The sequence below is a fragment of the Telopea speciosissima genome, chromosome 3 (genome assembly GCF_018873765.1).
Source record: "Telopea speciosissima isolate NSW1024214 ecotype Mountain lineage chromosome 3, Tspe_v1, whole genome shotgun sequence".
Classification (NCBI taxonomy): domain Eukaryota; kingdom Viridiplantae; phylum Streptophyta; class Magnoliopsida; order Proteales; family Proteaceae; genus Telopea; species Telopea speciosissima.
This window is the reverse complement of record NC_057918.1, coordinates 8,115,870-8,138,678: the sequence shown is the minus strand read 5'-3', so window position 1 is coordinate 8,138,678 and position 22,809 is coordinate 8,115,870. Positions and strand designations below refer to the sequence as shown.

At 36.8% G+C, this 22,809-nt stretch overlaps 3 protein-coding genes across 3 annotated transcripts in view; all 3 read right to left on the bottom strand.

Annotated features, from left to right (window-relative positions):
- The window catches only part of LOC122656065, an 18,834-nt gene extending 5,463 nt beyond the window's left edge, over positions 1 to 13,371 (bottom strand). Inside the window, exons 1-2 of the mRNA XM_043850498.1 lie at positions 12,943 to 13,371; positions 1,055 to 1,060 (exon numbers count right to left, since the gene is read on the bottom strand). Coding sequence (XP_043706433.1) covers positions 1,055 to 1,060; positions 12,943 to 13,312 — 376 coding nt within the window. The 5' untranslated portion in view covers positions 13,313 to 13,371. The remainder of the gene's footprint in view (positions 1 to 1,054; positions 1,061 to 12,942) is intronic.
- On the bottom strand, positions 2,061 to 22,804 carry LOC122656070 (transcription factor bHLH162-like). Its single transcript, XM_043850503.1, has 4 exons — positions 22,752 to 22,804; positions 2,695 to 2,827; positions 2,253 to 2,594; positions 2,061 to 2,144 (listed from the first exon to the last, which is right to left on the bottom strand). The coding sequence occupies exons 2-4, from the start codon at positions 2,821 to 2,823 to the stop codon at positions 2,073 to 2,075; spliced, it is 543 nt and encodes a 180-aa protein (XP_043706438.1). The 5' UTR covers positions 2,824 to 2,827; positions 22,752 to 22,804; the 3' UTR covers positions 2,061 to 2,072.
- LOC122656069 (transcription factor bHLH162-like) lies at positions 21,967 to 22,809 on the bottom strand. Its single transcript, XM_043850502.1, has 3 exons — positions 22,613 to 22,809; positions 22,171 to 22,512; positions 21,967 to 22,062 (listed from the first exon to the last, which is right to left on the bottom strand). Exons 1-3 carry the CDS (start codon positions 22,739 to 22,741, stop codon positions 21,991 to 21,993), a joined length of 543 nt encoding a protein of 180 aa, XP_043706437.1. The 5' UTR covers positions 22,742 to 22,809; the 3' UTR covers positions 21,967 to 21,990.

The following is a 22,809-nucleotide window of genomic DNA, read 5'->3' as shown; positions in this document are numbered from 1 at the left end:
GTAGACAAATATTTCATTAGTAGAATTTCAGCTTAAAATGAGTGGAGGAAGTAGCTAAAATTACAAAAGATGTCACTTTGTATTTTATATTCATCACCATTTGATTGTATTGTTGTAATTTTATTAAACTTTGAAACAGAGTTTGAGCAGTTTTCTTTGCTTACTTGGCATTAGAATTTGATCATTAAGATATATATGGGGTCCTCTATTACAAGGACTAACTCATGTACTGCCAAATTTAACTAAAATTTGGAATTGTTAATTAGGTGGTCATGTTTAACCTAGATAAACAGTAAGGCAGCGTTTGGTATGCATTCTAAGTCAATTTTGCATTCTCAAATGATAAAAATAGTTGTTTTAATTGTCCGAGAATGCGAAATCGATCAACCTAGAATGCGTGCCAAACACAGCTTTAGTCTCTAGCTCTCTACTCTGATTTTAACTATGAACTATATATCTCTTCACTGCTGGTTTTTAAGTTGGTCACTTTGAAAAATTAGTTTCAGTCCATTTCATTTCCATCTTGTGACACAGAATAGAAAGAATAGCTATATTACCAAATCAAAGAAAACCATTACATTAATGCTGAAAAAGCATTTATCAACCATGTAGGAAATAAGTGAAACCAAACAAAAATTGAAGAAACCAAGTCAAAATGAGGTACCCTATTTCTGCAACTAAAAACAAAACACAATATTGAAAAAACTTCCAATATTTCTGCTGAACATGGCTCATTAGTAAAGTTTCGTACATAAAATTTCAAATAAAGTTGCTTGAGTATGACCCATTGATGGAAGTTTTCATCCTTCCTTTGCCTATAGGTGGCAATCATGATCTGAGAATGGGACATGATGGGTAGAGTACGAATACATGGAAACATTGACCAGCAAAACACATCTTGGTGCACGCCTAGGGATGTGTGTGGCACAGCCCAATGGTTGGATGCACCTTGGACGTGTTGGGCTCCCTGGGGACGAGCTAAATTCGATTGAGTGGTTGGTAAGAGACGTGGTTTTGCTCAAGCTAAATCAGTTGATAATTTTTAAATTTTAACCATTTTATATTTTAATTATATAAATGTTGTGGAAAGACACTATTAGCAAGTAGCTACTTAAGCTCCATCTGGTGGCACTGGAAATAAGGGAAAGGGTAGTGAAATCAAATCAATAGGGTGCCAATGGGAGTTCACGTAGAGACATCAACATAGGCTAGATTTCCACCTTTCATGGGTGAGGGTCGATCATTTCGCAAGGGTCTGGGTCTAGGCATAGGAACCACACTCCCAGACAGTCTCTTTTTTCCCTAAATTTTATTTTATGTTATAACTTAATTAACCTCTTTAATTTGAAAAATAAAACTGCAAGCATATATGGTAAGAGTTTTAGATAGATTACACAATCATTATTATAAATCTTATCTTCTTTTTTTCTATCAAAACTGGTTTCAATTTGTTCTCGATCTTTGTGTTTTTCTAACTTGCTGGATTTTCTTATTGCTATTAGTTTTGGTTTCAAATTTTTTTTTTATACTATATATATGATAAATAGAAATAAGTATTTTGTGGATTGGTAGATCCCAAGCTTATCAATTCATGCTAAATGAATGTGTCTTATATCATTGACTGGCACGAAATCGCCCTTTATATGTGAAGGTTAGGATCGAAGAATGATTGTTCTGATACCACTGATACGAACTTGGGGTAATATCAATCCATATCAAATTACTTTTATAACCAATATAAAATCAACCCCCATATATATATATATATATATATGACTGAGATGGGATCATAACAGTTTCACACAAATCGATTTAATTTTTCATTTTGAGGAGAACTACTCAGAATTTTCTTCTTCTTTCTTTTGCTTAATTATTGTTATCATAAAAGCAATAAAGCATGTACGGTTAACAAAATACATACTTTGATTGCTTGTAAACCACTCTATTCTGATCCTCCAAAACAGTATTACAATCTTGCAAAGAGAGAATTGAAAGAGAAAGAAACTCTTTACAATTACTAGAATCATCCCAAGTGAATATCAAATTAAACTAGAATCTCTTCTGCAAAAGAACTAATAATGAACCAACTCCTTCAATCGCTGATATAACCTTGAAGTCTCTACTCCTACTCTTGAGCTAGCAGCCTTCAAAAAAGAACCCATTACAGTGTTAATTAATTGATTAATTAATTAAGCTTGAAATTAACCATCAATCTTAGTACAAATTAAGTTGAATTAAGATTAATTAATTACCTGAGAATGGAAAGTGTGGAAAATCTTATCACCCACCACAGAGAAGCTTGCATTAACAATTTCTGCTCCTTCTTCTCCAAGAACACTAATAACTTCATAAAACATGAAATTTGTATTCAACCCACTAATCAAAGTGACCTCCAAGCTATGACCAAAGTCCCTCAATTCAATTACTGGTAAATTAGAACCAGTTATCATTTTATCTTCTTTGGAGTCATTATTGGTTCCATTCATATCCATGGCTAAGTATTGCTTCTTTCTTTTCAATTCTTCCACTCTTTGTTGCAATTCCTTTATATAGCTTGCGGCATGGTCTAATCGATCTTGCTGTGATGATATTTCCTGAAAATTAAAACATTGAAAAGATTTCATATTAGAAAGCTTTGGAAGTGAAATAAAATTATTATAATTAGAAACAGAGAGAGAGAGAGATATAAGAGACCTTAGAAGAGTTGTAGTGGCGAGGAATGAGAGAAGCAAGTTTGAAGCAAAGGCCTTTCATTTGCATTCTTCTGTTTCTTTCAATTGTCTTTCGATCCAGTTTCGATAATGAAACTCTGCAACTCTTCATCTCTCTGGACTCTTAGTTTAATGTTTTCTTATAGTTTTAAAGGAACAAAAACTGAAGAAGAAGAAGAAGAAATTATTAAAGATTGGAGAAATGGAGAGGGGTGAGGTAGAGGAGCGGAGGATGGTTTGGGTTTTATAGAGGAGAGGAAGAGGAGATCTGTGCCCTTCAATCAAAGAAAGATTTATCCACGTGGCGAGATCCACCCATTAAATCCAAGACTTCTGATTTGTGGTCATCAGAGACTCTGAGATTTATCTGTTCCCAGCACTAATTATGATACGGCGACAGCGAAAGAGGCTTATTACCAAACAAAAAAAACAGCGAAGGAACCTTGCAGACTCTATGTTTACTCCTCAAGATGATGCGGCCCACCACCATCCTCCCCAACCCAACCCCCACGGGCCCCACCCCCTTACTTACTCTCTCTCTCTCTCTCTCTGTTGGTCTTTTGGCTCCCACTGTTTGTGTGGAAGGCCGCAAGCACTGATCGTTCCCGCACATCCACCGACCACATCTTTTACTGCAAAATCTGAGCGTTCTTAATTTGGACTTTAACTAGTAAGGGGTTGATAACATTCAGTACTGTTGGTTGAATTATGTATCTTCACTCTTCGTTTCACCTACAAATTTATCTATGGGAGAGAGTTCGACACGAATGAAGGGTTAAGAGAACAATGCCCAAGAATGATGATTTGTAGAAGAACACGAAAAAATAGAGAAGACCACAATGCACAACACCAAAGTTTACATGGTTTACTCCTAAAATGGGAAGCTACTTTCCCCGTTGAGTAATAGAACAAATTTCACTATCTTTGAATGTTACAAAACCTTTCATACAAGCTTCTTAGAGAAAAGAAAATTATATAGACAAGCCCTAACCCAAAAAGTACAAAATTACCTCTAGAACCCAAAAATGACCAACTAGTCAGAGTCGAACCAAAACATAACAAATGTCTCAAAACATATCGATTTGAATGTCTCGACGAGCTCTTCACAACTAATCAAGATCGATCCGTATCAATCTGGATCGAACAGATTTAGCCCCTTTTTTTTTTACCTGTGTACCCTTGGTCTATACCATCCACCAATGTTGGAGTCCAACTCACATGCACGTACGTGAGTGTACGAGAACGGCTCCTAGCTGTTCAGAGGGAATCTACTTTGTGGGACCCATATGGATGGATTCCATTTGAACAGCTGGGAGCCATTCTCGTACGCTCACATATGTGAATGTGAGCCCAACTTCCAAATTGGACCGGCCAAGAATCGATATCAGTCTCTATCGATACTAATATGAATCAACCAATCCAATACTAGTTCTTCAAACCATGATTGAGAATCCAACACATTTTGACTGTGTTTTTCTTGGACAAATTGGCTATAATTATACCTCCTATTGACGAAGCTTAATTATCAAGTGTACTTTTCCCTAAATCCCTTGTCCAACTAGGGAAGCATGCAACCCGAAACCAACAATGTTTCAGGTGACTACTTCTCAAACTAATAACCAAGATGCAATGCTTCCTTTCAAATATAAAGTATTAGTGAAAAAATCCCTACGCTCATAATGTGGGAATATTTTTTCATGTCTGCTTACATTCTGACCATGTGGGTCTTACATTGACACTTTCTCTCTTCCTTAATAGTACATTGAAACTGCACACCCCCACCCACGTTACCATTCTACCCCTTTCTTATTTGATGAGTTTTCCATAATACCTCCTTTAACCCTTCTAACCATTGGTTATTAGTGTTAATTCTGCAATTTGTCCTTCATTGTACAAAGTCTGAAATACTTTTGACACTATTCCTAAAGTCCCATTCAATCACCAAAACATGTGAATTAAGATATTTTATCTTCATAAAGTCCCATATTGAAGCATCCCAAATCTCCGTTACTTATCTTATATCATTGAATAGTTAGTACATCCCTTGGAATATCTATCATGTCATATGGTACTCGGTCCAATATTTTGTTACTTGGCAAACTCTGGTTAGATTAAAATTTTACATGTGAGTAAGAGATCTTGGGGTCTACTTATTCAATAAATTTGAGCCCCATTGAATTTGCCACGTGACAAATATTGAGTTTTCTTGGTAAGTTTATCAAGTTAGGGTGTTTTGATAAGTTTAATCCTTCAAAATTAGTTAAGAGACTCATCCTCCAAATATAGATGTACCAAAATACCCTCATTGAGTTGTTACTTAAGTATCAAAAATAGCATTAACGTGCTTAAAGATCAGCAATCCTTGTTTGCCCTAACCCTAAAAGTTTCATTCAATTTAAATTACAAAATACTATTTAATGCTTATGGAAACTAGTGGCATATTTGTAACTTTCTTGTCGCTTTGGACATGCTTTTGAAGTACTTTGACTTGTTTGGAAGACTCATGTAAACAATTTGTCCATTCAAAGTATAATTTTATAAAATGATAGCTTTTGGCATTTGGGGGAAATCCAATGGTCATGTTACACGTTGCAAACAGAAGTTTTAAAACAAAAAGGGTGAATCGACAGGTTAGTTTTGAATAGCAAGGATATATGTAGTTTCGCTAACCCTAATTTTCCTTTTAGGTAAACCCTAACCCTAACTGTCAAATTACAATATGAGATCATTTCATAAATAAATTTCCTCCCCTAACACTGATGGCATTAATAAGTACTTCTACTTGAGCAAAGAGATGGGGTCTGGCTGTCCGGGCCGACTGAGACAATTGAATGGTCTAGTTTGAGGACATAGCTCGCACTAGGCTAAACCCAATTGAACCCCATTTGTTTATTTGGTCGAGAGTGTGGGTTACAAGGTCATAAGTATGCAGCCTTACCTGACTTTGCAGAGAAGTAGTTTTTTTCACTTGAATCCGTGATCACTTGGTCGTAATGGAGAAACTTTACTGTTGCGTTGAAATCCAGTCTTTTGGCTGATACTGATATCAATATCAATAGGGACTGATCATAAATTTTGCTATTTTGGTTTTTTTGGACTATTTTACCATCTTTAGTAATAATACCACCGCTACAATATTACTATCGCGTACCAACAATACCAATACATAAAAGCCAGTACCATACTGATACCTTGAACTGTGATGGGCTAAGCATCTCTGTGGAAGGATTATTCTACCCTGAATTGTGAGTAAATATTTTATAAGAAAGGTTTCTTTAAGCAAGCGGTATAAAGTAGTGTACTAATAAAATGCGACAAAATGGTTTTATATAAAGGAAAGCATCGAGATCACTTCATGTGAGAAAGAGAGAAAGGGGGGGGGGGGGTGAGTGTGTGTGGATTAGTAAACCATTTTTCTTGACTTTTAAAAACGTTTTCCTTTTTTTATTTTGTATGGATAAGAAATTCAAAATCGCATCTTCAACATTAACCTAATAGATACGGAAAAGATGATTAATACTATAAGTCACAGGCCACAAAAATATAAAAAGGAGTGAACGAACGTACAATTGTACAAACATTATAAACGTGACTCTTTTCCCTTAACAAGTAGTGACATAGGCCAAGGCGGCGTACTTTAGTGTTTTGTTGCTTCCTGGTATTAGAACGAACAGTGAAACGTGCGTAGACTTGGAGAAGACTCTGTGAGTAGAGGAAAGAGACAGAAAAAAACGGCTTGAATTTTGAAAGACTAGCGACTGTTGACATCCAGTAGTGTTCACACTTCACACACACGCTCGCTCTCCTTAAAAGTTTGTTTCAAACTCGAAAACGAACGGTAGTGTTATTACTACTTATTAATCTATCTATATATGTATCTTTCAGACTTAGAAAGACAAAATCCACTTTTGAAATGTCTGACCAGCAGAAAGAAATGAAAATGCGCGTGTAAGTCTGCTTAAGTAAGAATGGTGAGGTAAGATGCAATCTTGTCCATTTTCTTGATCCTTTACAAGGTAAAGACAACCCTCAGGACATTTCTTTCAAGCATTCCTCTATACTCATTTTCATCTTTGTACAATTAGTCATTCTTTTCGGCTAAGATCAACTAAGCTTCAAGGAAGTGGAATTGGCCGTGGCCACTGGGATCAGTTTCTACTAATGAGGGTTTTCTCCGTCGTTACTATGTCTAGTGATGTATAATGTTTCACTATTTGTCATATGACAGTACATGGGTTAATCCATGTGATAGAGGATTAGATAGCCATCTTATTGGTACATTTCTAGAGTAAAATGTGTTGGTGGGGCCCAGGTGTTGGATAGGGCCCAGACTTATCTTGTCTAGCCCAAGACCCAGGTGCCCAACACTTAAACCATCAAGGGGTTAAGGCGGTGGAGTTTTTTGGGAAAGCCAATTTTGGCTTTGTTTTGTTTTTTATTAAATTTTTTTTTTTTTCCTTCTTTTGGCTTTGGTTCTTGGCGGTGAGTTCTCCAGAGAAGAACGAACCACAGAAAGGAAAAACCAGAGAAAGGGAAGAGAGAAAAAGAGAGAAAAGAAGGAGGAGGAGGAAAGGAGCAGGGAACATAGTATTGGTTTTGGAGCCTTGGTGTTTCTACTACAACTTAGAGACCTCTTCAAAGCAAGGAGACTTTGTGAGAGGTGGTGTTTGTGGTGAGAACTTGGTTTGGCTTCTTGTGAGATAATCCCTATTGTATTGTCTCCAATTGTTTGTATATTTCAAGTTTGGACAAAAACTTGAGAGAACCATTGTACTCCTATTTTTCTCGCAGTGGATTGGTGCAATATTTGTCCCGTGGTTTTTTTCCTCTACACTGGAGGGTTTTTCCACGTAAAATTCTTGGTGTTAATTGTGTGATTACTTTCTTGCAATTTTATTTCTGTTTTGTGCTTGGTTATATTTGCTTGGTAATTTTTCTATTGGATTATTGTATTTCTCAATACACACTAGACAAGTGGGTTTGATTAATCCTAACAAGTGGTATCAGAGCTGCGGTTCTCAGGTTGATTTATTTGCAGTGTTTAGTGTGTATTGAGATGGAAGAGTCATCTGGTACGATGATTAAACTCACTGGTCCTAATTATTCAATATGGAAGCCCAAGATGGAGGACATTCTTTATTGCAGTGATTTGTATGATCCGATTGAAGAAATTGCAACCAAGCCAGAAAATAGATCTGAAAAAGAATGAGACAGGTTGAATAGAAAAACCATTGTACTATCAGAAAATGGGTAGATGATTGTGTGTTTCATCATGTTGCTAAAGAAACCAATGCCCAAGCACTTTGGAAAAAATTGGAGAGTCTCTATGAGCGGAAGACTACACAAAATAAAGTTTTCTTGATTAGAAAACTTGGCGTTCAGTTGCCGAACATTTAAGTGATTTTCAGAGTTTAGTGAATCAGTTGGCTACAGTGAAGATGATTTTGGAAGATGAACTGCAATCATTATTGCTGTTGAGTTCTTTACCTGACACTTGGGAGACTTTGGTTGTGTCATTGAACAACTCTGCTCCAGATGGTGTGTTATCATTGAGTGTGGTGAAAGATAGCATGTTCAATGAGGAAACCAGAAGAAAAGATATGGGTTTGGATAGCTCACAGGCTCTTGTCACAGAGAATAGGGGGAGGAGTAAAAGTAAAGGACCAAGAGGTCGCAGTAAATCTAGAAACAGGTCAAAATCCAGAGAAGGCAGAAAATGTTATCATTGTGGTAAAGAAGGTCACTTGAAGGAAAACTGTTGAGAATTGAAGAAGGAACAGAAAAAGGAGAAAAATCAAAAGAATTCAGATGATAAAAATACTACAGCCACTATGTCTGATTTTGAAGACTTGGTGGTGCTTTCTTTTGATGAAGATGAATGTAATCATGTTGCAAACCATGGTGTTGAGTGGGTTATTGACTCAGCGGCATCTTTTCATGCCACCTCCACAAAGGAGTTCTTCACTTCTTATAAAGCAGGAGACTTTGGGACTGTGAAGATGGGAAATAGTAGCTACTAAAAAATTATTGGAATTGGAATGTGTGCCTTCAGACTAGTATTGGATGCACATTAACTCTGAAGGATGTGCGACATGTTCCAGACATTCACCTAAATTTGATCTCCGTCAATGCTTTGGACCGGCTCAGATTTGAGAATCATTTTGGCAATGGAAGATGGAAACTTGCCAAGGGATCACTGGTACTTGCTAGAGGAGAAGTATGTCATACACTATATAAGACATACATGAAGGTGTGTGTGGATGGACTGAATGCAATTGATGATGATTCTTCACCAAATTTATGGCACAAGCGACTGGCTCACATGAGTGAAAAGGGATTGCAAATTTTGGCAAAGAAGTCTTTCATTCCCTTTGCTAAAGGTATGTCACTAAATCCTTGTGATCATTGCTTATTTGGGAAACATCATAGAGTCTCTTTTAATAAGTCATCTGTTAGAAAATCTAATGTGCTAGATTTGGTTTACTCTGATGTTTGTGGTCCCATTGAGGTTGAGTCACTAGGTGGCAATAGATATTTTGTTACTTTTATTGATGGTGCTTCACGAAAAGTGTGGGTATATTTTTTGAGAACAAAAGACCAGGTATTTCAGCATTTTCAGAGATTTCATGCCATGGTGGAGAGAGAAACAGGGAAGCAATTGAAGTGTCTTTGTACAGATAACAGAGGTGAATACACATCTATTTAATTTGAAAGCTACTGTTCAGAGCATGGAATGCGACATGAGAAGACAGTTCCTGGTACCCCACAACATAATGGTATGGCTGAGAGGATGAATCGCACCATTGTAGAAAGAGTCAGATGCATGTTAAAAATGTCTAAGTTGCCTAAGCCATTTTGGAGTGAAGCTGTTCGTACTGCCTGCTACTTAATCAACAGATCTCCATCAGTGCCTTTAGGTTTTGATACTGTAGAAAAAGTGTGGACAGGTCAAGATGTTTCATATTCCCATTTGAAGGTATTTGGTTGCAAAGCTTTTGCACATGGGCCCAAAGAACTCAGGACAAAGCTTGATGATAAAGCAGTTCCATGTGTGTTTGTTGGCTATGGAGATACAGAATTTGGTTACAGATTATGGGATCCAGAAAAGAAGAAAATTATTAGAAGCAGAGATGTGGTTTTTCGTGAGAATGAGACTTTGGCAGATTTTGAATTAGAAGCAGAGATGTGGTTTTTCATGAGAATGAGACTTTGGTAGAATTTGAAAAGATTGCAGAGCCTAGGATCCAGGCTCATGGTGCTCCTAACCCCACACCAGTTTCTTCTCCATCAGATAATGTTACAGATGGGGGAGAGGTGTAAGAAGAACATGGTGATTATGATGAGTCAGAGACAGTTGGTAGTGAAGACATGCCAGATACAGAAGGTGTTGAGCAGGGGGAGTAGCCCCCTTCACCAGAGATTACAGAACCTCATGTCATAAGGTCTACAAGAGAACACCAACCATCAACCAAATATCTCAGTTCTGATTATATTTTACTTACTGATGAGGGGGAGCCAGAAAACTTTCAAGAAGCACAATCTCATAGAGAGAGAGACAACTGGATCAAGGCAATGTAAGATGAGATGAGTTCTTTGAAAAAGAATGACACTTATGATTTGGTGGAGCTTCCAAAAAGAAAAAAAGCATTGAAAAATAAATGGTTGTTCAAACTCAAGAAAGATGGTGAAAAACTGGTGAAGTACAAAGCTCGATTGGTGGTAAAAGGTTTTGGTCAGAAGAAAGGAATTGACTTTGATGAGATCTTCTCTCCAGTTGTGAAGATGAGTTCCATTCGAGTTATTTTGGCCTTAGCAGCTAGCTTGGATCTTGAGTTGGAGCAGTTAGATGTGAAGATTGTTTTTCTTCATGGTGATTTGGAGGAAGAAATATACATGGTTCAGCCAGATGGTTTTGAAGTGAAAGGGAAAGAGCATATGGTTTGCAGGTTGAAGAAAAGCTTGTATGGATTGAAACAGACCCCAAGGTAATGGTACAAGAAATTTGATTCATTTATGGTGGACCACAGCTACACAATAACTTCTGCAGATCATTGTGTTTATTTCAGAAGATTCCATGATGGTAACTTTATTATACTTCTTCTTTATGTTGATGATATGCTAATTGTAGGACAAGATTACAAGATAATTGGCAGGTTGAAAGATGAGTTGTTCAAATCTTTTGACATGAAGAACATAGGCCCTACAAGACAAATTTTGGGAATGCAAATTGTTCGTGACAGGAAAGCAAAGAAATTGTGGTTGTCACAAGAACAGTATGTTGAGAGAGTCCTTGAGAGATTTAACATGAAAGATGCTAAACCAGTTAGCACACCTCTTACAAGTCACTTCAAGCTGAGTAAGAAGACTTGTCCCTCCACTGAAGAAGAAAAAGAAGAGATGGTAACTGTTCTTTATTCATCTGTAGTTGGTAGCTTAATGTATGCAATGGTTTGTACGCGTCCGAATATTGCACATGCAGTTGGTGTGGTGAGCAGATTTTTGTCTAATCCTAGCAGAGAACACTAGGAAGCAATGAAGTGGATCTTCAGATATTTGAGGGGTAGTTCCAAGTTGTGTTTGAGTTTTGGGGATTCCAAACCAGTCTTGGAAGGTTTTACAAATGCAGATATGGCAGGTGACCTTGATGGCAGAAAATCCACTTCAGGGATCTTGTTTACTTTTGCAGGGGGAGCTGTGTCATGGCAGTTCAAATTACAAAAATGTGTTGCTCTATCTACAACTGAAGCTGAGTATATTGCTGCTACAGAAGCAGGAAAAGAGATGTTATGGATGAAGCGTTTTCTTGGTGAATTGGGTTTGAAGCAAGAAGAGTATGTGGTATTTTGTGATAGTCAGAGTGCTATGGACTTGAGCAAGAATGCTATGTATCATTCCCGCACAAAGCATATTGATGTGAGATATCATTGGCTTCGTGAAGTTGTGGAGAAGCAGTTACTTCGGCTTAAGAAGATTCATACTGAGAAGAATCCTTCAGACATGATGACCAAGGTTGTTCCCAAGGAGAAGCTTGAGCTTTGCACAGCTTTGGTTGGGATGGACTCCAAGTGAGGAGTTGCGTGGTGGATCTCCTTCCTTATGGGCTGGAGGGGGAGATTGTTGGTGGGGCCCAAGTGTTGGGTAGGGCCCAAACCTATTTTGTCCAGCCCAAGACCCATGTGCCCAACACTTAAACCGTCAAGGGGTTAAGGCGGTGGAGTTTTTTGGGAAAGCCAATTTTGGCTTTGTTTTGTTTTTTATTAATTTTTTTTTTCTTTCCTTCTTTCGGCTTTGGTTCTTGGCGGTGAGTTCTCCAGAGAAGAACGAACCACAGAAAGGAAAAACCAGAGAAAGGGAAGAGAGAAAAAGAGAGAAAAGAAGGAGGAGAAGGAAAGGAGCAGGGAACTTGCGATTGGTTTTGAAGCCTTGGTGTTTCTACTACAACTTGGAGACCTCTTCAAAGCAAAGAGATTTTGTGAGAGGTGGTGTTTGGGGTGAGAACTTGGTTTGGCTTCTTGTGAGGTAATCCCTATTGTATTGTCTCCAATTGTTTGTACATCTCAAGTTTGGGTAAAAACTTGAGAGAACCATTGTACTCCTATTTTTCCCATAGTAGATTGGTGCAATATTTGCCCCGTGGTTTTTTCCTTCTACACTGGAGGGTTTTTCTACGTAAAATTCTTGGTGTTGATTGTGTGATTGCTTTCTTGCAATTTTATTTCTGTTATGTGCTTGGTTATATTTGCTTGGTAATTTTTCTATTGGATTATTGTATTTCTCAATACACACTAAACAAGTGGGTTTGATTAATCCCAACAAAATGAGTGGAGAATATAGCCAAAATTACAAAAGATGTCATTTTGTATTTTATATTCATCTCCATTTGATGACATTTTGATAATTTCGACTTATTTTGGATTAAAATTTAGCCATTGAGATGTACATGGGGTGCTCTATCACATGGACTAATCCATGTACTACCAAATGGCACATAATGAAGAGATACTTCACACTAGGCATAGTGATGCTTAGAAAGATCTGGAGGGATAATTTCTATTTCTACTAAACTCACTTTACAAATTTCCAAATTACCATTCAGATAAACTTCTTTACTATGTCCTCAAACAACCAAGAAATCAAAATTCCAAATGAAATTAAGAATGGAGTTCATCTGATCAATGGGAATGAAGGAGAAATGAATTAAAGGTTCTCTGTTCAATTTTGTCCCCTTCATCTCTGAGACTCTTTATCGGTTCAGGTGTGCCCACCAGAGGGTGTCGACCAGGAAGAGGCTTTGTGCCTTTGATGATTGGAACAGGGGACCCTGGCTCCAATCTGTCCACGTAGATGAACTGACCGAGCTGCATCGTGTTGCTGAGGACTAGATCATCTTCTTCGAAAGGCAGGCTGACATAGATTGAATGTGAAGAATCAGAAACCTTTATGTGGAAACCGTGTTTAGGCCAGAGACTCTTCTCGTAGAGATCTGCTGGTACGATATCTGTCACCTGCAGAAGTGAGCTCCTGTGCTCACCTGTAGGTTTAACCCCTGTTTGCATTCCATGGAGGAACTTCAATAGAATTCCAGGAGCCAATACTGCCATAATTTACGAGGGTTGACACAGAGTGAAAATAACTATCTTTTTTGGACAAAGAAGAAGGATCAAGGGAATAACGATTCGGTTTGGGACTGGGTGTTGATCCACATTCAACAAGAATCGCAACAAACAACGCGGAGGAAAATTATTGAGTTAAAAATTGGCTTGTTTTGAGTGGAATCAAAAGAACCTATAGAAACCCAGAAAGGAGTGGAAGTTTAACATGGAAGAAAGCACTAATCCTAAGTGATAGAAAAGTAACAAATTTACCTCATAACATATTCGATTCTTGATTTTCAATCCGAATAAAACCAACAAACTAGATGTTTGCGGTTAAAGAAGAACACAGCAAAAGAATTCATCAGATATGCTCGAAGAAACTGAGCTTTTCCAGTTGTCTTCCCAAGAACATCGAGGAGATCAGAACGTTGGGCTTTGAAGGAAGAACAAAACCCATCACGGACGATTCCAGGAACTGCTTCGAAACTTTATTTTTCATTTCTGTGAAAAATTAAGTTTCATTTGAGGAGCTGGGTTTTAAATTTTGGATTTTGGAACGTTGGAGCAACGTTCGTATTTTCGGTGATTCGCTTTGAATCAATGGGAGCTGAAGCCGTAAGGACAGAAATTGAAATATGCCGGTACTTTTCCAACAATGACAAACGTGTCCAATCGATATGTCAACAACCTTCAAACTTTATAGGCGTTGAGGATGAGCTCGTCATATAAATAGTTGGCGAAGGGGGCACAAAGTACTTTCTTCACGATAGGGGCACGGACCAATTAATATGAAATTACCTTTCTACCCCCAACGTGCCGATATCGAAAAGTGGCTCACGAGATATGTTTGTGATATATACTTGAAATTTTGTTGCAATAAATGGAATCTCCAAATGGTGTCACCCCCACGTCTTTCATCCATTAGCCATCAAAGAGGTAACTCAAGAACATTGATGATGATGATCATGTAATAAAGGAAGAAATCTATGAAGATAGCTCTCATTAGGTGATTCTTTTCTCTTTTTAAAATGTAATTTATTGTTTGGGGAAAAAATTATCCATAGGGTCCCCCACCATGGGGAAAACCCAATTCTCATGGCTTGCATATATAAGTTCATCAAAGTTCTTAATTCATGTCTATCTCTCACCTTAAATTCAAATTTTTAAATATTTTCTTGGCAATCAAACATTGCCGAAATAAATTAGTTATGTGTCAAATTTTATAGTCTAATTTAATCAATGGATTGAGTTCCATGTCCAACTATGTAACGTACGCTAGTGCCTCCATGTGTCTATCTCTCTTCTCTTTCATATGAAATGACATATCTGCCCCCAACTGTGGAGAAGAGAGATAGATATAGGTGTAGACACCACATTTTGACACCTTGGAAGTATGTCTTGGCAATGATGATTAAGGACGTAACTCGTGTGGTGACTGAATGGCAAGAATTATCAAATTACCCCTACCCCACTTTTTGTAACCAAACTGTCCCAAATAGAGCCTAAACCCTTAACATAGCCGTATTTAACCATTTTAAGTTCATATTTGAAGTTTCACCCAAATCCAACACCTTTCATGAAAATAACCGTTTTGCCCTTGGTATGGTTCTTGGTACCCGAGCCACCCGATGTGACCTGAAATCATTTGGATAACTTTATATTGTGCTTACACGTAAAATTTCATGTAGTTTTGGTATCATTTGGACCTTGATTGGTGTGAAACACCATTTATGTACTTTTCTCGATATGTATGCCATTTTTAGGCAAAATCCGACCATATCTATCACATAGATGAAAAGTACGGATTGAGACTTTCGTGGCAATATGTGGCGCGTCAAAATCGACCACACGGATTGAAAGATATCAATATTTGAATGTGGGCCTTTAAAATAGAATCTTTAAAAAAGAGAGAAAAATAAAATAAAAAGTTGACCGACCCGAGTCAGACCGGATTGACCCGACCGGATCAACCCGGCCTGACCCGACCCACCTGAACTGTCGGCAGGGGACAAAGCCCCACCATTTAGGTTGAGCCACACAAGGCCCATCACCCATGCCCACCTGCCCAGCAGGCCTAGGCACACGCAAGCCCAGGCTGCACAACAAGCTTAGGCACACGCAAGCCCAGGCTGCGCAGCAACCCTGGCCACACGCAAGCCAGCCCATCACTCATTATCCTAGCCATTAATGCACCAAGGGTCTTTGAGACCTTTCCTCGAACACTTTTTTTCCTATAAATAGGAGGTGTTTTAGAGAGGTTAGGGACGGAAGAAAATTATTGAAAAATTACCTTCACGTAGTCCTTGATCCCCTCTTTCCATTCATGGTTTTCTTATTCATAGGTTATGCTCCATTACTGATATAAAATTCCGTAAATACCCTTTCTTCACCACTCTTGCCATTCGGAGCAAACACACTTGGAGCGGCTTTTGGAGGTTTTCGACGATACTTACGGTCAAAAAAAGGTTACTCAAGCTGAGACCAGACACTTCCACGCTTCAAAGGTATTTTTCCATATTTTTTACTTATTTCTAAGTATTTGTTTTGATTTTCTTTACAACAAAGGTTGTTTTTCAGTTATAAAAATGTTAAAAATAATTCAAGAGTGATAAAAATATGAAATTTTTAGGGATGATGCTTGTCACTATTCATTAATTTTCTCAAGCTCCAAATCATTTTTTGTGTGACATTCTTGCCCCTATAAAGGATTTTGGATTATGTAAAATCTGAACATGTGGGTGGGTATTTGGACAAAAGTGTTATGACCATGTTAAAGATCATGTTTTGATTAGTGGGAATGGGCTCTGGTTTGATCCAATTCGGATCTGTGATGGGGATTTTGTATTTTTCTTTGTTTTCTCTTCTTTTTTAGCATTTTAGAAAATATTTAAAATAATATAAATGTATAAAAATTCACAAAAAAATTATGGAATGCATATTTCATCATGCTTGATTTTATGGAATCATTATCCACTGACATGCATGTTTGATAGTTTTTATACATTTCCCACCTCATTTAGGGGTATAAATGTCATTTTTTTTAATTATAATGAAAAATTCTGGAAAAATTGAAAAAAATGTTTTTATGCATGACATGCTGTTTTAGAATGGTTTAGGATGTTTTCATATGCATACGTGACCATCATGCTTGATAGATATGCATACAAAGTCATTTGCGCCATCTAGGGGCATTTTGGTCATTTATCAAACGTGGGCCTAGGCTATCATTCTGAAAATATCATTTGGTGTGGTCAGTCATTTTAGGATGTTTAACATCACTTTCGATGCCTACAATGATTCTAAGTGTCTTTTGACACTTTTGCCATTTTGCCCTTACGGGCATTTTGGTCATTTTGTGACCAAACCTTGCTTAGGACCCCGAAAAGGCTCCTGTTACTTTTGTCGCATGTTTTAACATTTAATAAACATGTTTTAAGCATAATTCAGCATTTTCATGAATTATCATGCATTTTCTACATGTTTGCCATAATAGGGGCATTTTGATAATTTTATCACCCCACATTTTCTTGCCATTTCATGTGCTCTTGATGATCCAAATGCATGATGTTAATGTTATTTAATCATGTTTTGCTTATTTACAGCATTTAAATATGATTTCATGCCTTTGTACATATTTTGGCCATTTAGTGGTATTTTTGTAATTTTGACTATTTTGGCCTATAAGCTGTTTTGCTTATCAATATAATTGTCCTTCTCCATGATATAATTAGACTTGGTTTTCTTTTTTACAGTCAACCATGTTTTAGACCATAGAGTTAGGCTTTCTAATTTAGGTAAAATTCATTAATTAGCTTAACTAGGATGCATAATGTACATAACCATCTAGCCTAGTGATAATAATCAAGATTAAAACATTAATCTTAATTAGCCTAGTTAGGTTCATAAATTTCAATTAAGATAATCAAAAATCTTCAAAAAAAAAAATTAATTTAATTAGGTACATAATATGTATAAAACAACAGTACACAACAGAGTTTAGTCTAGGAAGACCGGTCGTCGGCCGGGCGGTTGCTGGGTGCCTAACACCTTCCCAGCCCGTAACTTGACACTTACCCAGAGATCTGGGGCAGACCATCCATTGAGTCATTGGAGTTAAATTAGCACCCCTTCTGCGAAGGAGGGGCGCCATTCATGGGTCCTAGACCCTAAATCTATGTGGCGATTTCTATTTTCTCATTCTCTTTCTTTCCCCTGGGAGCACGTCCTGCGATCCTCCGTCCGCTGCGCCTACAATAGGGAGACACTAGCATATGCTATGCAGTCTGGTAGCATTCTTTGCCTTTTTCATCAAATACCATGTATTGCATCTCCATGTACGTTAATCAATTTAGTTAATTGGAAGGGAAAATTGGAAGTGAGTTTTTCCATAGGGGTTCACTTGCAATTTGTTTCTAGGTGGCCCACATAACAGCCTTTGATAGGACCAATTTTTGTTGATATAGACCCAAAGTTCTCACCGTTTCATTTGTCAAATTTCAGTGTAAACCAAAGTTTATCAAGTGTCAAAAAAAAAAAATAAAAAAGTTATTAAAATCTTTAAAACTACAAACAATGTACATGTTCGGGTGTACCATTTAATTTGAGTTTAAAATTGCTACCTCATTCGTCCACATGGCACAAATAAGGTGGGAGTTATGTGTAATATCAAAAATAAAAACAATTATAATCCAAAGTAAGCAAGGATAGTTGCTCAAGGATAGTTGATCAAACTTTGATTCATAAAAGTTTTAATAAAATTGTTAAAATGCCATCAAATGGAGATGTATAGAATACAAAATGACATATTTAGTTATTTTAGCTACTCCCTCTACTCATTTTAAGTTAAAATTGTACCAATAACAATCACATGGAATATTCTTTCTCGATCCTCTATCACATAGACTACCTCGCACACCATCATGTGACAAATAACACAGTGTTAAACTTCACTAGGCATAGTGACGGAAAAGAAAACCCAATCCATATAGAAAAAAAAAAATATTCCATGAGAAAGGGTCTAGTGAATAGAGTGGGTCCTGATGATCCCAAGATATGAGACACATGACAAATTATTGCCACATAGATGCAACATCCAAGTTTTTCCCACCCATCAATAATTCTTTGACCCTCAAGCCCCTACGGTTTTTGAGGTTACATATGAAGGCCCCACCTTCCTTCTCAAGTCATTTTCAGTTCTTTAAGTCATAGATAACGTACACACAAACCGTTACAAAGTGGTTCAAGTTATTGTTATATTTGCTTTAAGGTTAATATTTCAAGCTTTCCAGTCAACACAAATATACTTTGGTAGTTAAACATTTTTCACGTTCTGATTATCAAGAAAGTTTTCTTCTTCCATCACTATGATTTCATCATTATTCTTAGGGAGAATGTTCTCTGTATTGCAGCGCAGCCTGTGCCCAGGCACATGGGAAGCCTATGCAGGGGGCAGAGTGGCCATTGCGCCCACCCAATGTGCCTGAGCGTAGACTGTGCTGCGGCACAGAGAACAGCGCCCCTTATTCTTATTAAGGAAGACTCGAAATATATTTCTTACTAATTTTCTATAAATTACATTCAAGCGTTAGAACCCATGAGTGCAGGGATTCTCCCTCCTTTTTTGGGGGGGACAAACAGAAAATTTGATCCTTCTAATTATTGGTCTTCTGTTGCATGTGCCAACATAAGACCATTTTTTGTATATCTTTGAATATTCAAAATGGTGTTTAGAATGGATGGCTTTTCAAATTTCAAGTGAATTTGTTGAATCATAGTTTTAAGGGTTTTCTTCCCTATCAGTCTGTCACTATGCCTAGTGAAATATAACGCTTCACTATTTACCACATGACAGTATATGGGTTGATCCATGTGATAGACGAGTAGACAAATATTTCATTGGTCAAATTTCAGTTTAAAATGAGTAGAGGAAGTCACTAAAATTACGAAAGATGTCACTTGGTATATTATATTCAGCACCATTTGATGGTATTTTTGTAAATCAAAGTTTGAGGAGTTTTCCTTGCTTACTTGGTATTAGAATTTGGCCATTGAGATGTATATGGGGTCCTCTATTACATGGACTAACTCATGTACTGCCAAATTTAACTAAAATTTGGAAATGTTAATCAGATGCTCATGTTTAACCTAGTTAAACAGTAAGGCAACGTTTGGTATGCATTCTAAGTCAATTTTGCATTCTCAAATGATAAAAATAGTTGTTTTAATTGCCCGAGAATGCGAAATCGACCGACCTAGAATGCATGCCAAACATAGCTTTAGTCTCTACTCTGATTTTAACTATGAACTATATATCTCTTCACTGCTGGTTTTTAAGTTGGTCACTTGAAAAATTTTGAAAAATTAGTTTTAGTCTATTTCATTTCCATCTTGTGATCGACAGAAAATAGAAACAATAGATAGATCACCAAATCAAAGAAAACCATTACATTAATGCTGAAAAAGCATTTATCAACCATGTAGGAAATAAGTGAAACCGAACAAAAATTGAAGAAACCAAGTCAAAATGAGGTACCCTATTTCTGCAACTAAAAACAAAACACAATATTGAAAAAACTTCCAAAATTTCTGCTGAACATGGCTCATTGGTAAAGTTTCGTACATAAAATTTCAAATAAAGTTGCTTGAGTATGACCCATTGATGGAAGTTTTCATCCGTCCTTTGCCTAAAGGTGACAATCATGTTCTAAGAATGGGACATGATGGGTAGGGTACATCTACATGGAAACATTGACCAGCAGAACACATTTTGGTGCACGCTTTGGGATGTGTGTGGCACAGCGTAATGGCTGGATGCACCCTGAGTATACTGGGCTCCCTGGAGACGAGCTAAATTCAACTGTGTTGTTGGTAAGAGACATGGTTTTGCTCAACCTAAATTAGTTGATAATTTTTAAATTTTAACCGTTTTATATTTTAATTATATAATGTTGTGGAAAGACACTATTAGTAAGTAGCTACTTAAGCTCCATCCGGTGGTAGTGGAAATAAAGGAAAGGGTCGTGAAATCAAATCAATAGGGTGTCAAACTTTTTTTTTATTATAATAGGGGTGTCAATTGGTCTAGTTTCTTAATGGTTTTGGGCCTTAGGGTCAAAACCAGAATCGGACCAATAAGCTAATCGGTTCTAAACCTAAGATTCAGGACCATTAACATGGGTGGGCCAATTCCGGTTCCTAAATGGTTCCAAGCAATCCAAAATAATAATAAAAAATTTTATTCAAAAAGGAGAAATGTTCTCTACGTGGGATACAAGAAATGACCAGCGCCCCCCCTATGAATGGTGGAAATTTCGCCTCCCAATGTGCCAATGCACATGCTCTCATTGGCTGCAACACGAGACGTGGGCCCTATGTTCCACACAGAGAACACTCCCACATTCAATAATATTACAATAAGATATTAATTTCATTCACATGAGATATGCAATCCACTATCATTTTTATTCTCAAATCGCGGAACTAGTTCATATTACCTCTTGTTTGTATTCAATTAATAAGTAAAAATATCACCACCCTCATAAGTTAGGAATATTTTAAAGTACATTCTTAAGTTAGCATTCTCAATTTGACATTTAAATTAACAGTCAAATTTTTGGTAAAATAGCATATGAGACAAGTGGTATCAGTCAAAATGAAAGACTAAAAAAATAAAGGGAAATTTTTTGTTCGAAAGCATACCCTCTGCGCCAGCGCAAGGGCCAATGGGAGTGAACGTAGAGGCATCAACATAAGCTAGATTTTCGCCTTTCATGGGTGAGGGTTGATCATTTCGCAAAGGTCTGGGTTTGGGTCTGGGTCTGGGCACTGGAACCACACTCCAAGACAGTCTCCTTTTTCCCTAAATTTAATTTTGTGTTATAACTTAATTAATCCCTTTAATTTGAAAAAAAAAAAAAAAATTTAAAAAATTACATTTAAAAAATAAAACTACAAGTCCACAAGCATATATGGCAAGAGTTTTAGATAGATTACACAATCATGAATATAAATCTTATCTTTTTCTTTTCGTCAAAATTGGTTTCACGTCGCTTCTCCACCTTTGTGTTTTTCTAATTTGCTGAATTTTCTTAACGTTGTTAGTTTTGGTTTCATATTTTGTTATACAATATACATGACAAATAGAAAAACTTATTTTGTGGATTGGTAGATCCCAAGCTTATCAATTCATGTTAAATGAATGTGTGCTTATATTATTGATTGACACAAGTTCGCTTCTTATGTGTGAGGGTTGGGACCAAAGATTGGTTGTTCCGATATCACTGATACGAACTTGGGGTAACTCAACCTCATAAATTGCAAGTTTAAACCATATCAACCCATGTCAAATCACTTTCATAACCAATGTGAGATCAATCCCCATATATATGACCGAGATGGGATCATAACAGTTTCATACAAATCGATTTAATTTGTCATTTTGAGGAGAACTACTTAGAATTTTCTTCTTCTTTCTTTTGCTTAATTATTGTTATCATAAAAGCAATAAAGCATGTACGGTTAACAAAATACAAACTTTGATTGCTTGTAAACCACTCTATTCTGATCCTCCAAAACAGTATTACAATCTTGCAAAGAGAGAATTGAAAGAGAAAGAAATTCTTTACAATCACTAGAATCATCCCAAGTGAAGATCAAATTAAACTAGAATCTCTCCTGCAAAAGAACTAATAATGAACCAACTCCTTCAATCGCTGATATAACCTTGAAGTCTCTACTCCTACTCTTGAGCTAGCAGCCTTCAAAAAAGAACCCATTACAGTGTTAATTAATTGATTAATTAATTAAGCTTGAAATTAACCATCAATCTTAGTACAAATTAAGTTGAATTAAGATTAATTAATTACCTGAGAATGGAAAGTGTGGAAAATCTTATCACCCACCACAGAGAAGCTTGCATTAACAATTTCTGCTCCTTCTTCTCCAAGAACACTAATAACTTCATAAAACATGAAATTTGTATTTAACCCACTAATCAAAGTGACCTCCAAGCTATGACCAAAGTCCCTCAATTCAATTACTGGTAAATTGGAACCAGTTATCATTTTATCTTCTTTGGAGTCATTATTGGTTCCATTCATATCCATGGCTAAGTATTGCTTCTTTCTTTTCAATTCTTCCACTCTTTGTTGCAATTCCTTTATATAGCTCGTGGCATGGTCTAATCGATCTTGCTGTGATGATATTTCCTGAAAATTAAAACATTGAAAAGATTTCATATTAGAAAGCTTTGGAAGTGAAATAAAATTATTATAATTAGAAACAGAGAGAGAGAGAGATATAAGAGACCTTAGAAGAGTTGTAGTGGCGAGGGATGAGAGAAGCAAGTTTGAAGCAAAGGCCTTTCATTTGCATTCTTCTGTTTCTTTCAATTGTCTTTCGATCCAGTTTCGATAATGAAACTCTGCAACTCTTCATCTCTTTGGACTCTTATTTTAATGTTTTCTTTTAGTTTTAAAGGAACAAAAAGAATTACCCAGAGCTGA

Excerpts from the sequence above, each read along its gene's own strand:
- LOC122656069 (XM_043850502.1), bottom strand. The coding sequence starts at position 22,741 with ATGAAGAGTTGCAGAGTTTCATTATCGAAACTGGATCGAAAGACAATT. Across the intron at positions 22,513-22,612 it reads GCCACTACAACTCTTCTAAG|GAAATATCATCACAGCAAGA; the intron begins GTCTCTTATATC and ends TTTAATTTTCAG. Across the intron at positions 22,063-22,170 it reads TCCACACTTTCCATTCTCAG|GCTGCTAGCTCAAGAGTAGG; the intron begins GTAATTAATTAA and ends TCTTTTTTGAAG.
- LOC122656070 (XM_043850503.1), bottom strand. The coding sequence starts at position 2,823 with ATGAAGAGTTGCAGAGTTTCATTATCGAAACTGGATCGAAAGACAATT. Across the intron at positions 2,595-2,694 it reads GCCACTACAACTCTTCTAAG|GAAATATCATCACAGCAAGA; the intron begins GTCTCTTATATC and ends TTTAATTTTCAG. Across the intron at positions 2,145-2,252 it reads TCCACACTTTCCATTCTCAG|GCTGCTAGCTCAAGAGTAGG; the intron begins GTAATTAATTAA and ends TCTTTTTTGAAG.